General features: G+C 36.3%; 2 protein-coding genes across 2 annotated transcripts in view; one reads left to right on the top strand and one right to left on the bottom strand.

The window, feature by feature from the left end:
- The window catches only part of LOC109223202 (1-aminocyclopropane-1-carboxylate synthase 7-like), a 2673-nt gene extending 2404 nt beyond the window's left edge, over positions 1 to 269 (bottom strand). The window contains exon 1 of the mRNA XM_019387419.1: positions 24 to 269. Coding sequence (XP_019242964.1) covers positions 24 to 194 — 171 coding nt within the window. The 5' untranslated portion in view covers positions 195 to 269. The remainder of the gene's footprint in view (positions 1 to 23) is intronic.
- On the top strand, positions 9478 to 11723 carry LOC109224132. The gene is made up of 4 exons (XM_019388720.1): positions 9478 to 10134; positions 10309 to 10553; positions 10679 to 10764; positions 11008 to 11723. The coding sequence occupies exons 1-4, from the start codon at positions 9478 to 9480 to the stop codon at positions 11721 to 11723; spliced, it is 1704 nt and encodes a 567-aa protein (XP_019244265.1).

Below are 18072 nucleotides of genomic sequence, written 5' to 3'. Positions count from 1 at the left end.
TATATATATCAACAATTACTTACTTGATTTTCTGCCAATCCCATTTGAATAACTCCAGATGGGTTGTGAACTTCATCAAAAGGATTTTCATCATATGCTTTCCACCCTGCAAAATAAGGTGAATTTTCTCCATGTGTATCTGAGACTGCAACTTTTGATAGCTTAACTGTTGATTTCTCAATCTCAATAGCCATTTCTTTCTTCTTCTTTTTTAGCCTTTTCTCTGTATAGAGATCAAGAAAATATGAAATATGGGTAGTTTATACCAAAATGAGAACTGTTTGAATGAAGTTTATGTCAAAATAACACCTATATATATAACCAATGATTGATACTGTATAGTAAGGAAGATCAAAGATCACCTTTTTACAAATACTATAGTTTAAATTAAATGGCTGGTGACAACTGTTAGCTTCTGTCATCTTTTCAAACCTTCTATATTATCTCAATCTCTAAAAAGATCACACAGCAAATATGGTAGTTGAAATATGGGGTGGCTATTTTAACAAATTAGTCTTAAGATACGCGCGTGTACTTTGTGGCAATAAGAATAGGCTTTTTAAAAGTAACATAAAATATATTCAAAAAGTGTATTTGCGTTATAAAAATAATTTTTTTTTAAAAAAATATAAGCTCCTGAAAATAATAAATATTAGTCATGTTTAAGTTTGGTTCGCTCTAGTCATTCTTCTTTTTGTTCCAATACTTATTTTATTGTACAAAAACCTTAGGTATAACATTAAGTATAATAATGAATGAAAGGTAAAAATCTAACATTTCACTAATTCGGTCGTTCCACTTTTATAATAGTAAAATAATAGATGTTGATAGTATAATATAGTAATAAATAGCTGCATTATAAAATCAAAAAAATAACACAAAATGTATGATTAGGAAAATTTCATTAATGATCATCTTCCAAGTAAATATTTAAAACACAAAAATCACTATTTATTTTTTTAACTAAAATATAAATTTGACCAGAAAATACATACTTTGATTGGAAAAGTTTCTTTATACTAAAGTGAATCAATCAAGATTTATGACAACAAAATCTCATAAATTCTTGGTAGCAAGCCAAACAAGTGAAAGTAATTATGAATTTGACAAAGTAGTAATCTCTATAAAGATGCTTAGTAAATTTTTGAAATTTTACTAGCGAGGAAAATAGTTGAGGTTATTAGTTGGAGAGAAAGAGCATGCATGAAATTTTTTGAAGTAAAGGAAAACGACGAAGCTTGAAGTTCTGCCTAAATAGAAACTTAGAAGAGTTCTAATTGATTTTAAAGTCTTAAATATTATGACATAGTTCAAACAAAAAATAATAATAATAAGTAAAAAATTTAAAGTAGATTTTTAGTTGATTTCAAAGTGCTAAATATATATTAGAAAAATAATTAAATGACTATTCCTAAATGTTAAAAAAATTATCCCTAAATATATTAGAAAAATATTAATTGAATGATCATCCAAGTAAATATTTATAACACCAAAATCACTATTTTTTTAACTAAAATATAAATTTGACCAGAAAATACATATTTTGATTGGAAAAGTTTCTTTATACTAAAGTGAATCAATCAAGATTTATAACAATAAATCTCATAAATTCTTGGTGGCAAGCCACAAAAGTGAAAGTAATTATGAATTTGACAAAGTACTAATCTCTATAAAGATGCTTAGTAAATTTTTGAAATTTTACTAATGAGGAAAATATTTGAGGTTATTAGTTGGCGAGAAAGAGCATGCGTGAAAATTTTTTGAAGTAAAAAAAAAAACGACGAAGCTTGAAGTTCTGTCTAAATAGAAACTAAGTTTTTAGAAGAGTTCTAATAGATTTTCAAGTCTTAAATATTAGGACATAGTTCAAACAAAAAAATAATAATAAGTAAAATTTTAAAGTAGATTTTTAGTTGATTTCACAGTGATAAATATTAGAAAAATAATTAAATGACTATTCAAAAATATATTAGCGAAATAATTGAATGACTATTTTGTTTTCGTGCTTTTAATATAGTATAGATAGATATAGATAGTCCCATTTTTTCTAACTTTGTTGTTCCTTTCTAAAACTTGCTCCCCTTTTTTTCTTCTTAATTATTTATATTCATATTCCACAATACTTTACTGGCTTGGAATTATACCTTTATCATGTTATGGTTGTTGATTTCTCTTCCGCATTAATCAAGTACTAACTATATTACAACCTTCGTATGCGTCTTTGTCATACAAGAAGCTCTTTTTTCTGATTTCACGTCCGATGTCAGTACCTGTACTGAAGTCCGATCAAATTTAGATTTGCACCGGAAAGTCTCATATTGGAGGATAAAGTGCTTCCTAACAAAGGCGATTCCATACTCAGGACTCGAACCCGAGACCTCTGGTTAAGGATGAAGAAGTACGAAAACTTAGTCGTGTGACAGGTCGAATATGACTTTTCCTCTCGGCGCACGTTAAGCAAGTATTGCTACTGTGCACGAGAAACATGACAATTTCGGCCACCAGCACTTTACCGTCACCGGCGAGTACAGTAACACCGGTGAATGCTATATCGTCACATGCAAAATCACTCACTTTTGGAAGTTTCTTACCATTACAATTTCAAACCATACGTGAGGAACCAGAAGTGGGAGAAAGAAATGAGAATCGACTCAACCTAGCTGGGAAACGAGTTGTGCAAAGAACAGGGGAAGAGGCTCCCCATCGGCTTCAATTCTCTGATTTAGCTAAATCCACAGAAAAAATTCCAGATGCACCACCCAATCGGTGGGGGAGAAAACCTACAAGAGGAATCGAAGCTCACAAATGGGTAAGGCGCTCACATACATACCTTCAGATCTGCATGGGGATACATTTGTAGTTACGATTGTTAATGAGGAAGATCATGCCCAACTATGCCTTATAAAAAGGACTAAGCGGTCGTTGCAAATATAATCCGGTTTACAAGTCCGGAGTCGAATCCCACAGAGAACTAAGGTTTAGCTACAATTGTTCAATATCACCAAGAAGACAAGCTTGAACAATTCCTAACTTATTGATATTAAGATTCTTGTGTTTAACTAATTAACTAACAAATTAAAATAGCAAATTAACAACCAAAGATACTAAGGGTTAGAGACAAGATTAAGGAGGTCTAGAGTTATGATTTCCCCTATTGTCGGAATCCTTCCCGCTACGTTTTCTATAAATTCGCCTAAGTATTCTCCACGAATCATGAGCCCTCTGACTGTCGTAACTGTTGGACTTTAAAGGCATCGGGCTTCAAAGACTTTAAGCATTAGGGCTTTAAAGTCTAAGAGTGTGAATTGGAAATGGTGGGAAATGAAAATTTGAATGAAGTGAGCTTTTGACTTGCACTTTGTCCCTCATTGGTGAGGGACAACTACATTTGTGTGCTTATATATAGAATCACTTCTGAAAGCTCTTAAAAGGAGTTGAAGAGATGAACCCTCGCGCCGTCGTCGTCGCTCGGCTCGGCTTCGGCTTTGGATTTGTCAAATGATCGATCGATAAGATTATTTTTGGACAAAATTTATTTAATTAATTATTTAATAATTAATTAAATGCCAGATCACTGCTGAAGATTCAGAAGGATAGTCTGGCCGCGGTCCTGGCGTAACCGCGGTAGGACCGCGCCAGAAAACTTCTGCAGATTCAGAGGACCACTCTGGCCGCGGTCCTGGCGTAACCGCGGTAGGACTGCGGCAGGACGCGTAAAATCTGAACAGACACCTTTTCTAGAACAGACATCACACCTCTTCCAATAATTGCCTATAAATTCTGAGGCATGGCTTCGCTTTTAATATACAAAAATACACCAAAACACTACAGAACTTTCTTCTTTCTGAAAAAATACTGCATTCGAATTCGCAGTCTCTCTCTCTCAAATTCGTAAGTGTGATTTTGCTCCGTTCTTTGAGTTCGTTGGTATCCTGCAGTTTGTATTGCCACTGTTGCAGGAAGGTTTATTCCGTTTCATCCTGGGAGGATTTAATCCATTACCTTGGCAACGTGTGAGGGGGTTAAAATTCCTTAAGGACACACAAGCAAATTGTGGACTCGGAATATTTCTTATTCTTTACTATTTTTCCAGTTTCTTTTATTCTTCTAACAGTTTTCTGATTTTGTATTTTAACACAGTAGCGCACAACAAGCTTAAGGAATTTTAACCCCCTCACATGGGAAGGGAGCGTTATGTATAACGGAAAGTCTCGTCATATACAACAAAGACATAACACCGTTAGACAACTACTTTCTAGTGAAATTATCACTATTGATTATGTAAGATCAAAGGATAATGTGGCGGATCCGCTTACAAAAGGCTTAACTAGAGAGGGAGTTGAGAAATCATCCAAGGGAATGGGACTGTGGCCGAGGACAAGTCAGCATGGCGGTAACTCTACCTAGAATTTTGGATGTTCCGAGATCTAGGTTCAAGGAGCTCAAACAAAGTTGTGATTGACCGGTTCAACATTGTCAAAGTAAAATCTTTGGTCCCTTCTCGTGATGAAGACAATGTTCAGTAACAAGGATAGAACTTTACATGTTCTTTAATGATTACCTAAGTTTGATGTGGTATTTATCAAATAGTGTCAATCTAAAGGATTACACGTTTAGGAATCACCTATGTAAGTGTGAAGTGGAAGCCGCTTCAATGAGAATTCTGTAAGGCCAATTCTCTACGCACTTATGAAACTAGGCGGTGTTCATGGCTGAAACGAAACTCCAAATATTTTGGAGATAAATACCAATTAGAAGGTCTGAGACGACCCAGAAAGCACTTGATCATATCATGATCTGATTTGTAAGCCTACTTGGGTCTTGAGTATTTACTTGTAAGAGCGCTATAGCCTGTTTCCAATACTTAGCGGCTTGATCGAACCAAGCCTCTGCAATTTCAGAATCACCCTGTTGAATGGCCTGTTCTCCCCAGCCGGAATAGGTAGTTCAATTCCTTCCCTTAGAACCGTACTTGAGAATTTCTTACCTCAAAACGAATAATTTGATTCGATTTTCTCTCCTATTTACTACGGCGAAGACTATTTCACTCCCCAACTATTTATCCGACCCCCTTTCCTTAGCGGTTCAAAATTCCTTATCTTTCTTTGAATCTAAATAATACAATTGGATTTACTTTTGAAAGTTCTTTTTTCATTTTTTTTATAAATAGACTACTTTTGATAAGCCATTTTTTGGTTTCTTTTGAAACTCTTCGAAATAATTTTCCACAACAATGAGAACAAAAAGACGGCTAAGGGTTGGTTGTGTGACATATGGTTGTCTAGGTATACACTAAAGTTCGACGGTTCAAAGACATCAAATCTACCGATTGACCGAGTATATCCGACATATGTTCACTACGGAAAGTTGAAAGGGAAACCTACTTATCCAGATGCGATTAATCCTTACTTTCAAATCACACAGCTTTCATCTATGATCATTCTTGTTACAGCCATTCCCATTCATGTGGGGGATTGTTGGACTTTAAAGGCATTGGGCTTCAAAGACTTTAAGCATTAGGGCTTTAAAGTCTAAGAGTGTGAATTGGAAATGGTGGGAAATAAAATGGAGGGAAATGAAAATTTGAATGAAGTGAGCTTTTGACTTGCACTTTGTCCCTCATTGGTGAGGGACAACTACATTTGTATGCTTATACATAGAATCACTTCTTAAAGCTCTTAAAAGGAGTTGAAGAGATGAACCCTCGCGCCGTCGTCGTTGCTCGGCTCGGCTTCAGCTTTGGCTTTGGCTTTGGATTTGGATTTGGATTTGGATTTGTCAAATTATCGATTGATAAGATTATTTTTGGACAAAATTTATTTAATTAATTATTTAATAATTAATTAAATGCCAGATCACTACTGAAGATTCAGAAGGATAGTCTGGCCGCGGTCCTGGCGTAACCGCGGTAGGACCGCGCCAGAACACTTCTGCAGATTCAGAGGACCACTCTGGCCGCGGTCCTGGCGTAACCGCGGCAGGACGCGTAAATCTGAACAGACACCTTTTCCAGAACAGACATCACACCTCTTCCAATAATTGCCTATAAATTCTGAGGCATGGCTTCGTTTTTAATATACAAAAACACACCAAAACACTACAGAACTTCCTTCTTTCTGAAAAAATACTGCATTCGAATTTGCAGTCTCTCTCTCTCAAATTCGTAAGTGTGATTTTGCTCTGTTCTTTGAGTTCGTTGGTATCATGCAGTTTGTATTGCCACTGTTGCAGGAAGGTTTATTTCGTTTCATCCTGGGAGGATTTAATCCATTACCTTGGCAACGTGTGAGGGGGTTAAAATTTCTTAAGGACACACAAGCAAATTGTGGACTCGGAATATTTCTTATTCTTTACTGTTTTTCCGGTTTCTTTTATTCTTCTAACAGTTTTCTGATTTTGTGTTTTAACACAGTAGCGCACAACAGTAACTCTCTCCCGAGTAATTACCACAATTTACTAGACATAATCTCCCGAATTACGCTAGCTGGCATTAAGTACGGCTTACTCGGATCTCACCCAAGGTTTCGTTATCCCTAATCCCACCTTTAAACCCTCCATATTGATCCCTCATATACGTTAGGAGTGATGTTGTTCAACAACTACCTAAATATGCACTTTCTCCCGAGTAATACACACTAAATAGGCACAGTCGATTGAGAGCTCTTCAACCGACCACAATAATAACGTAGTTGAACAAATAGAGAAAATACTACAGCAAATCTATATTAACGTAACAGGAAAATCATCCTCCAATAGGTTCCATCAAAACCCTAGATAACAAATTAGCTATTCATAATAGTATACATAATTACAATACTAGAATTCATAACCAATAATAAAAATAGGAAGAAGGAAGTGAAAAATTCGTAGAAGAATTCTCCGCCTTGCTCCTGGTGTGTTGTTGCCTCCTTAAGGTCGAATCCCCGGTCTCCTTAGCCTCCTTAGGTCTAAATTATGTCAAAAGTATGTCCCCGTTCTCAAAGTAGCATTTTTACATGTATTTATACCAAATAGGGTCGGGCCCAGATGAAACACCTTTTCCTACGTGAAATAGGACTCGGGCTCTGTAAAATTTGCACAGGCGCGCCACATGGGGCGACGCGCCACGCAGTGTGCTTGTGGGAAAGTTCACAGAGCTGATTCTGACAGGTTGCAGAAATTTTCCACAGGAGCGGCGCGCCCCGCGTCGCTGCACTCGGTAGTGGGAATTCGTGAAAATGCAAAACATGAAAGTTGTAGGCCTTTCAAATAGTTTTTCAACGATATATTGTAGAGCCCAAACGGAGTTCTAAGCGAAATGCTATGTGCATTTTACTAGACAATTCACCGTATGCCCGCTCGATTCTTTGTTTTGTTCTTAACTATCATCATTGATGCCCGAACACGATCCCGGCTTAATTCCTTGGGCTTTTACTCAAACTTCAAAGCTCCAAATCACTTGAATTCATCTCATAATATCTACATAGCTCAGAATCACTCCTACAAGGCATAAAATACATTATTTAGTGCAATACTCTAGCGATTAAAGCTCAAACGCAATTAAAGTGCAATAAATAAGAGTGTAATAAGCGACTAAAATACGTAATTATAGCCTATCATCAGAGGACATTAAGGAACAACAGGAATATTGGGGCAATTCTCTTATAGGATATGTTCTGGGGGATAATCCTTACTTCAAATCCATGGAGAATTATGTTGATAATATGTGGACCTTTGTTAACAAGCCAAAAATTTTATATCATGATGATGGCTATTACATTTTCAGATTTGATTTAGTGGATGATAGGGATCGAGTCATGCAATTAGGTCCCTATACATTCCATAATAAGCCGTTCATATTGAAGAATTGATCGATTGATTTTGTGTTTGATCTTGAATGTCTAACTGTAATCTCATTGTGGGTGAGGTTTCCTAGCTTACCAGTTGGATACTGGTCTACTGAAGTACTAAGCAAACTGGCTAGTGTAGTGGGTAAGCCTATGTACACTGATTTGTTTACAGCCGAGATGGATTGTATCTCATATGCTAGAGTGCTAGTAGAAACAGATATTTCTCATCCCTTGCCAAATGACATTGAAATTCACACTCCAGCAGGGATTATCCAACAAGGTATTGAGTATGATTGGAAACCAAAATATTGCACAGATTGTGCTAAGGTTGGGCATACTACTGAGGAATGCAAACAGAGGAAGGCTCAAGAGACAAATGAAGAGTTTGCAGAGCAAAAAAGGAAGAATGGAAGAGGTACAAGGAGAAGGAAGGTGGTGACTAAATGGGTGGCAAAAGACAAGAATAGCAATGTAAATGAGCCAACCACTAATGGTCCTCATACTTCTGAAGAAAGGGACATTGACACAGAACCACAGGGGACAAAGGCTTCTTTGGATGGGAATGAATTTCCAGCATTAGTAGCAACAATTAGGAAAGAAGGGTGGCAAGGTAAAAGAGTGGCTGAGGGAGGATTGGAAGAGCAGACACAAGTAGCTAGCTGCTCTACCAGTCACATTGGTATTACTAACAAATTTGAGGTGCTCACTCAAGGATATGTCTTATATAATGTAGGGCAGGGTAGGCATGGCCATCCCATACCTCCATGATTATAAGTACGTGGAACATTAGAGGGCTCAATAGGACCTTTAAGCAGAAGGAGATGAGTCTCTTTCTAAAGAAGTATAAAATAGAAGTAATGGGGATAGTTGAGACAAGATTAAAAGTGAATAAAGCCAGAAGAATAACACATAAAATAGCAAAGGATTGGAAAGCTCATTATAACTATGACCATTCTTATAATGGTCGTATTTGGTTATTGTGGAAATCTCATATTAAGCTCCAAATACTGGAAGTAAATGCTCAGTTCATCCATTGTGAAGTAGAAGACCCAAACAGTCATAGAAGATTGATGCTCACTGTGATTTATGCATATAATGAGCTGATGCCAAGACAAAAGTTATGGGATAAGCTTGTTGTCATAGGAGCTAATATTACAACTGAGTGGTTGATTAGTGGTGACTTTAACAATGTGTTGCATGCAGATGATCGGAAGGATCCCCTATAACACAAGGAGAGGTACAAGGCTTTAGGGACTTATTAGATTGATTACAATTTACTCCCTTGAAAAGCACAGGGTGGTATTACACTTGGTGTAACAAGAGAGATGAAAATGCAAGAGTTTTCAGCAAGATAGACTGGGCATTTGGGAACTATAGTTGGCTGATGAACTATGGCCATATTGAAGCATAGTTTTTGAATCCTGGAGTTTCCGACCAATCACCTATACTGCTGAATTGTAACTTTGTAATGACACGACAGCACCTGCATCCTAGACCATTCAAGCTTTATCATATAGTACTTAACCACCCAGACTTTACAAGAATAGTGAAAGAAGTGTGGACACAGGACTATGGAGATGTAGGGCAGTCAAGAACATGGCAGAAACTCAAGAGGCTAAAGGAGGCACTGAGGGAGTTAAATGATTAGATGGCCTCTTACCAACAAAAACTGAACCAAGCCAAACAGAAATTAGAATTAGCACAATATTACCTTTCCCTACAACCACTATGCCAAGACTATATAGAACAGGAGAGAGAAGCTTTATTGGAAGTGGAAAAGTGGAGTAATGTAGAGGAACAGGTTCTAACGCAGAAGTCAAGAGCTACTTGGATACAATATGGAGATGCAAATACGAAGTACTTCCATGCCCAATGGAAGATGCGCACAACTGCTAACACAATTATTTCTGTCCATAATGATGCAGGTATCAGAATCACAGAACCAAAACAAGTGGAAGATCATTTTCTTTCTTTCTTGAAGAAGCTGATGGGAGAGTCATCACATGTTCTTCCTTGTCCAAATGCTGAGGTGATTAAGAAAGGGGCCTGTCTCTCAAGACAACAAGAATTGGAGCTTATCAAAACTGTTACAGTGGAGGAAATAATTGATGTTATCAAGAGCATGCCAACTGACAAAGCACCAGGTGTTGATGGATTCCCAATTGAATTTTTCAATCAACAATGGGAGGAGGTAAAAGATGATGTGATTACTGATGTGCTGGACTTCTTCCAACCAGGGAAGTTACATAAGGCTATCAACTGTACTGTTATCACTCTAATCCCAAAAGTCACTAACCCCACCCAGGTAAAGGACTTCAGACCTATAGCATGTTGCACAACTCTATATAAGATCATCAGTAAAGTACTCACTTGCAGACTAAAGAAAGTGATAAATCATTTGGTGGGAGACTCACAATAAGCTTTCATAGAAGGTAGAAGCATTACTGATAATATTGTGTTCACTCATGAACTGTTTAAGGGATACAACAGGAAAGGGATCTCTGCAAGATGTGTACTCAAGGTTGATCTTAGGAAGGCATATTATACTTTGGATTGGTATTTTCTTAAAAGGATGCCGATTGAACTGGATTTTTTCATTGAGTGGATAATGGAGTGTATAACAACTGTCACCTACTCCTTAACACTAAATGGAGGGCTCACTAAACCATTTAGAGGTCAAAGGGGAACAAGGCAGGGTGACCCTATGTCACCTTATCTATTTGTGTTTGCCATGGAATAAGAGAATTCAATCAACTAGCTCTGAATAAGGAGTTCCACTTCCACCCTAGATGCAAAAAGTTGGGAGTGGTACATGTGTGTTTTGCTGATGATTTACTGATATTTTACAGAGCAGACTTGCCTTCTATTAGACTGCTCCAGCAAGCTTTTATGAAGTTCTCAAAAGCCTCAGGTCTTCAAGCTAATCCAGACAAGAGTTCCATATAACTTGCTGGTATTTCTGAAACTATGAAAGAGGACATCTTGCAGGAGATAGGGTACAATGAAGGCACATTGCCATTCAGATACCTAGGAGTGCCATTAGCATCAAGGAAGTTGACAAATCACCAATGTTGACTACTGGTAGAAAGAATTACTGCAAGGATCAACTGTTGGACAGCAAAGCTGTTATCATATTCTGGAAGGCTTTAGCTTATAAAATCAGTGATCTTTGGTGTAGAATCATACTGGGCACAAGTGTTTTTATTGCCAAAGAAGATATTGAAAATGATTGAAGCCATATGTAGAACTTTCTTATGGACAGGACAGGCAGAAATCTCTAGGAGAGCACTGGTAGCTTGGGATAAGATATGCTTGCCACAAACAATGAGAGGTCTGAATGTTATCAATCTATATAACTGGAACAAGGCAGCAGTGGAAAAATATTTATGGGCAATCACCAAGAAAAAAGATTGCCTATGGATTAGATGGATCCATTCTTACTACATCAAGAACCAGATCATTGATACCATGTCCATACCCAAGAATGCAGCCTGGGTAGTGAGGAAAATTATTGAACTTAGGAAGCTTATACTGGAACTACCTACCATGCAAGGAGACTTACATTCAAGACTGATAACACTACAAAGCACAGATAGGAGATTCAGTATAAAGAAGTTATATAAGTTGCAGACTCCTCAGGTCCAAAAGGTGTACTGGAAGTGTGTGATTTTGCAACCTCATATATATCCTCGACACAAGTTCAATTTATGGTTGGCCATTCAGGGGAGGTTACCAACTGTTGAGAGGCTACAGAAGATGGGCATTCAAGTTCCTTCAACTTGTGTTTTCTGTGTACTGGCTGATGAACATTTTGAGCATCTTTTCTTTGACTGTACATACACGAAGACTATATGGCAAAGACTATTGAATTGGTTGGGTGTCCAAGGCAGATAAGAACATTGCAAGAGGAATTGCAATGGGTGACAACCTATGCTAGACAAAAGAAGGGAATTGGAACTATTATTGCAGCTATTTTTGGGATGATGATATACCTCCTATGGAGAGATAGGAACAAGATCAGATTTCAAAGTGGAAGCTCTTCATCAGAGAGTACATGTAGAGAAATTGCAAGCTATATACATATAAAGGGCAATACTCATTGCAGCTGGCAGAAGCATTTGGTGACACAAAATGGATATCCTTCGACTAATTTATCTCTGTAGCTCACAATTGTTCTGAATTGTTTTTCTTTGATTATAGAGTATTGTATAGGCTGAGGTATTTGTATATGCAATAGCTGAAGTAACACCTTGTAGGTGTTATAGTTGAGAATTAGTTGTCAAGAAGAGTCAAGGAACTGGTCAGCAGCTCCTACACTGCAATGATCAATTTTTTTGATGAAATAGAAATGATAGTTTATCGAAAAAAAGAAAAAAAAATAAAGAAGTACTTACGAGTCTAACACAACCCTTGTTGGTTATACTGGAAGCTCCACAATCCAAACACTTATTTCTTTGCACTTCATTGACAGCGTAAACAACTTTTATACTATTAAGTTAAGCAACAACAATAGCTAAAACTTCTTATCAAATTTAATATGAAACCTGGAAAATGAAATAATAACCTATTGTAGCAAATCAGTTTTTTATACTAATTTTTACACTTTAGTGTATCAAACTTAAACTCTAGTGGTTCAAGATTTAAGTCTTGCCACCATATATGCAGTTGTCAATTCTGGAAATTAATAGAACTCATAAACCCTATTTTAAAGGAGCTAGCGTGTCAATGCACATTGTTGAGAGGAAATGGTTCAATATAACCTTTTACAATTTTAATAGACGAAGAACATAATCCTGCAAAAATTTCTTATTTAATCTCTTACGTATAAAAATAAAAACCTCTTGAGACATTTCAAATAATTTTTTTTTACTATGAGCCACACAACCACTTGACATGTTGCAACCAGGGGCAGATTTAGGGGGGCGGAAGGGGGTTTACTCAAACCCCCTTCGCCGGAAAAAAATTTGCATATATAAGGCAAATTATATGTTTTGTACCTCAATATATATTATGTTTTGAATCCCCTCAACATAGCCCAAAAGCATAGCTTAGTGGTCAAGGGGGTTCAAACTTTTGTAACGTCTTTGGTTCAATTCTCACTAGCTACAATCTTTTTTAGTTTTTTTCTTTTTTGAACCCCCTTAGCGGAAATCCTGCATCCGTCACTGGTTGCAACTGATGAGTTGTTTCCATTACTAAAGGGCAGCCTGATGAACAAAGTATTTCATGTTCATGCAGGGTCCGGGAGGGTCGCACCCCAAGGGGTGTGAGGCAGCCTATCCAGATGCAAGCATCAATGGCTGATTCCACGATCGAACACGTGACATATAGGTCACATGGAGCCAACTTTATTGCTGCTCCAAGGCCCCCTTCAATTGTTTCCATTACTAATTAGTAATTTTTCTCATTAGAACTTACCATAATTTTTATATTGTGCCATGTAAAAAACACAACACAAATAGGACGCGGCCCGACGAGTTTTTTGGCCTAAAGTCGAACTTTATGAGAGGCCTTAACTTTTTTATTTAAAAAAATATTTATTTATTTCAAGTCTATTTTTCTAGGATTTTTTAGATACAAAGTTATTAATAATTTTCTTATGACTCCTAATAAGTCTTTCTTAATTGACAATATAGCTAATCTATTTAACCTTTTTAGAGACATTGTTGATCTTAGGTAAGATTTTATCAATTTTAATTTTGAAAACTTTTTTCCGCTGAAGCGACAGTAACAGAGGTTATTAACATTATTCCATTAGCAATATAGGCATTAGAAAAAGAATCAAATAATTTTATTTAATCGAGTGTATCAGTTAAACTATTATGTTCTAACTATACTATTTTCCTTAATACTTTTAATTCAGAAAATAAATCAAAACCATCAATATCGAATTGATTATTTTGCTTTAAGGAACATTCAAGATTAAGTTAATATTTCTTCAAATTTCCATCATCAACTGATCTTAATTTTTATCGCCAAATAGAAAACTAAAAATATTTTCATATGCTTCGAATTGTTCAAATCTATTCTGAAGTGAAAAAAATAGCCTTGTCTACTATGTATAAAGTAATCAACTCCAAAAGAATCTTCGAAAATTTTGAGATTTTATTATCAACATTCTCATCAAATTGTTACTTCCTATATATTACACGTTTCTTATGAACTTCGAGTTTGATATTCATTTCAAGTGTAATTTTCTTGGCAGAAATCATAGCGGTTGCAAATCCTTCTTCTTTATACTTGTTAAAGAAAGAAATCAAACTTTTTCACTTCACATAATGATTACGCCCAACTATGCCTTATAAAAAGGACTAAGCGGTCGTTGCAAATATAATCCGGTTTACAAGTCCGGAGTCGAATCTCACAGAGAACTAAGGCTTAGATATAACTGTTCAATATTGCTAAGAAGACAAGCTCGAACAATTCCTATGTTATAAATATTAAGATTCTTGTATCTAATTAACTAACAAATTAAATTAGTAGATTAACAACTACAGACACTAAGGGTTAGAGACAAGATTAAGGAGGTCTAGAGTTATGATTTCCCTAATTGTCGAAATCCTTCCCTCTACGTTTTCTATAAATTCGCCTAAGTATTCTCTACTGATCATGAGCGCTCAGACTGTCGTAACTCTCTCCCGAGTAACTACCACAATTTACTAGACATATTCTCCCAAATTACGCTAGCTGGCATTAAGTACGGCTCACTCGGATCGCACCAAGGTTTCGTTATCCCTAATCCCACCTTTAAACGCTCCGTATTGATCCCTCATCTACGTTAGGAGTGATGTTGTTCAACAACTACCTAAATATGCACTCTCTCCCGAGTAATACACACTAAATAGGCACAGTCGATTGAGAGCTCTTCAACCAACCACAATAATAACTTAGTTGAACAAATAGAGAAAATACTACAACAAATTTATATTAACGTAACAGGAAAATCATCCTCCAAAAGGTTCCATCAAAACCCTAGATAACAAATTAGCTATTCATAATAGTATGCAAAACTACAATACTATAATTCATAACCAATAATGAAAAATAGGAAGAAGGAAGTGAAAAACTCGTAGAAGAATTCTCCGCCTTGCTCCTATTGTGTTCTTGCCTCCTTAGGTCGAATCTCCGGTCTCCACGACGGCTCCGTGCTCTCCCTAGGTCTAAAGTGTGTCCAAACTCGATCTCCTCTCGGTCTGTCTAAAAAACTCCCAAAAGTGACATTTTTAGGTCTATTTATATGTTTAGGAGAAGACCTAAACGTGTAGGTCAAATCCTAGTCAAGCCGGAAAACAAATAAAATCTTCAAAACTCGTACTGGACCTGGCATTAGGCTGGCCTCTCCAGGCTAAAGCTTGGCTAGGCCTGGCTTTAAGCTGGCGTCACCAGGCTAACGTCTGGTTGGGCCTGGCTTTAAGCTGGCCTCGCCAGGCTAAAGCCTGGTCGAGCTGGCTTTTGCCCGGCTTCTCCTTTTCACCGTTCTCGAGCGCACTTTCGACCTTTAAGCATCGCTTTAGCTCTACTTTCATTTCCGATGCACCTACACATGAAATAGACTCCATTACGCTCAAACAAAGTGTAATTTAACATTAAGCATGTAAAACGCAAGGCATATAATGTGCTAAACCATGAATTTTAGCCACACAGCACATAACCTTTTTTTAAACATATACACAGCCGTGTAACAAAAAATGGGCCTCCCACAAATGTAGGGCATAAAACAGTTGTTTTACTTGCTTTATGGAAGGCCACCCTGAACACAAATTTAGAATTATTTCGAGAGTAGTTAAGTTTTTCTGATAACCTAATAGGGATACTAGCATAAGATCATTAGGATTCTGATTTTGGTGCAAAAACAATTAAAAACAGCAGCTGCAAGAAGATTTTCCGGTCCCACACCTTTACTAATTTCAATTCTCAAGCAACAGAAGTTATGACTTCCTTTAATCTTTTTTAGGATATGTTAATCATTGGATCATGATCTAATTAGTGGTTATCATTAGAGTTTAATTAATACTCTTGCTTGCTTCATGTGTTAACCAAAATATACGATCTTCCAGAGTTGATTTATATATCCTGGCTAGACTCTAGACTAAAATGGTAGCTAGACTACTACTACTACTAATATATATATATATATATATATGGATTATTTATTTTAAATAAAGGGTCGCCCGTCGCATAAAGTATCATGTGTTTACACAGGGTCCGGAAAAGGGATTGCACCTCAAGGGTTGTGATGTAGGCAACCTATCCTAACGCAAGTATTAATAGTTGATTCCACGTACGGCCGTACCCGTAACCGATATATAGGTTACATAAAGATTACGTTGTCATTGCTTCGAGACTCCCCTTAGTATGTATTACATATTCTTGTTAGAATAATTTGTTAAATATTTTCTATTACCATGTACTTTATCAATCAGTTGCAATGGCTATTTAATTATCAAATATTTCCAGTGCACTCATCACATGCAATTATAATTGTTTGCAAGGTCTATAATGTGGTAGAACTGCAATAGTGTAGGATTGAGATATTTTATCAGATTTTGTGATTTTGTGAGGATTTCAACTAACCCCGTTGAGAATATATAAACTATAAAAAACAAAATAAAAGGAAGGACAGAAAAAGAAGATAGAATGAAGTAACAAATATGAATGATGTGTGTGTGTGTGAAATATTTCAATAAAGTGGGGCTAAAGATCCATGTGCAAGAAGCTCAATGTAATAATTTTTTATAGAATGCCACATAATTGGAAATTAAAAGGTGATTGGTGATGATTGTTTTTAGCTACTTCAATTCAGTCTCTCTAAATAGTAGAGTTGTATGCAAGAGACAACAGTGGACAATATTTTTCTAGCCTGATCTTCCCACTTCTTTAACTTGTTTACTAGTGGAATCAATGGCCACCAAAAAAAAAAGAAAAACTGTTCGATGCATAAGGTATTCCTAGTTCATACAGGGGTCGGGGAAAGGCCATATTGGGTGTAATGTAGATAGTTTTATTGAATACAAGTATTAGTGGTTGCTTCCATGACTCAGGGGCGGAGGTAGAGTACGGGATGCGGGTTCGATCGAACCCCGTAACTTTTGTTCAAATCATGTATTTGTCTTAAGAAATTCATTAAGTACAACTTATTAATTTAGAATTCAGTAACTTAAAAGGATTACGATTTCGAACCCGTAAGGTTCAAATCCTGACTCCGCCTTTGTGTAGCCTTCCTTGCACTAGTGGAATGAATGATGGCACATATATACAATCAGTTATTGAACAATGAGCATGCCAATATTAACACTTGAAAAATACACTTAATGGTTAAAACTAACCCCAATTATTGTTTGCTGATGGGTACTGAATTTCATTGAGATTTTCTCTAATGCTCTCTGTTTGGATTCCCCCAAATAAAACTTTCTAGTAGGTATATTAAGTTATTATTATTTTATGTTGTTCGAACTCTTTAAAAGTGTGTCTGATTCTCCAAAAATAGTACACTTATGGAGGTTCTCCGACACAAGTGCGATACCATATCGAAAGATTCCGAACAACTTAAATATTAACCGACGTATATATAGAATTTAGAGTAAATAGTACAGGATGAATGTGGTTAAATAATATGCATAGAACATTTTAAATTTTAAACATTTTACATATGTAAACATAATTCGAGCCAAAATTAAGGGGTTAATTTGAACCCATAGAACTCATCCTCAATCTACTAAGTATATATAATAATGAATGTATGTCCCAATAAAAACCTTCTGATACACAGGAGGTGCTGCAATTGAGTTTTTCACCTTCTAACATATGGAGAGAATATGTATGATGGCATTTATTAACTTAATTAGGGATTATATGGGGGTTTTAGTGCAACGTTAAGCGTGATAAGAATCGTCGTCGTGTGATCAGAATATCATGAATTCAAATCATGTAAACAACCACTTGCAAAAACGAAAATAGAGCTGCATAATTTAGACTTAATGTGGTCTGCATAAACTAAACATAGATGGTGCACATAAAAAAAACTCCGTTAACAGAGGAGCAGGCGGAATCATCAGAAACTACGAAGGTCAATGGATTGATGGTTTTTCTTACCATACAATGGCCACCTCCCCCATTCAAGCTGAAATCATCGCCCTTTTGAAAGGATTGGAACTTGCGTTCATAAAAAATCGAATTCCACTTATAGTGGAAATGGATAGCCAGGTATTACTACAATTACTAAATGAGAATTCTCACACTAAAG

Source organism: Nicotiana attenuata, chromosome 3 (assembly GCF_001879085.1).
Source record: "Nicotiana attenuata strain UT chromosome 3, NIATTr2, whole genome shotgun sequence".
NCBI lineage: Eukaryota > Viridiplantae > Streptophyta > Magnoliopsida > Solanales > Solanaceae > Nicotiana > Nicotiana attenuata.
The sequence above is the reverse complement of the archived record's forward strand: the minus strand, read 5'-3'. Positions and strand labels throughout refer to the sequence as shown.

Bases quoted from the DNA above. Each gene is read 5' to 3' on its own strand.
- LOC109224132 (XM_019388720.1), top strand. From the start codon at position 9,478: ATGGCCTCTTACCAACAAAAACTGAACCAAGCCAAACAGAAATTAGAA. The intron at 10,135-10,308 runs GTAAAGGACTTC...GAACTGTTTAAG, and splicing joins AAGTCACTAACCCCACCCAG to GGATACAACAGGAAAGGGAT. The intron at 10,554-10,678 runs GTTTGCCATGGA...GATATTTTACAG, and splicing joins ATGTCACCTTATCTATTTGT to AGCAGACTTGCCTTCTATTA.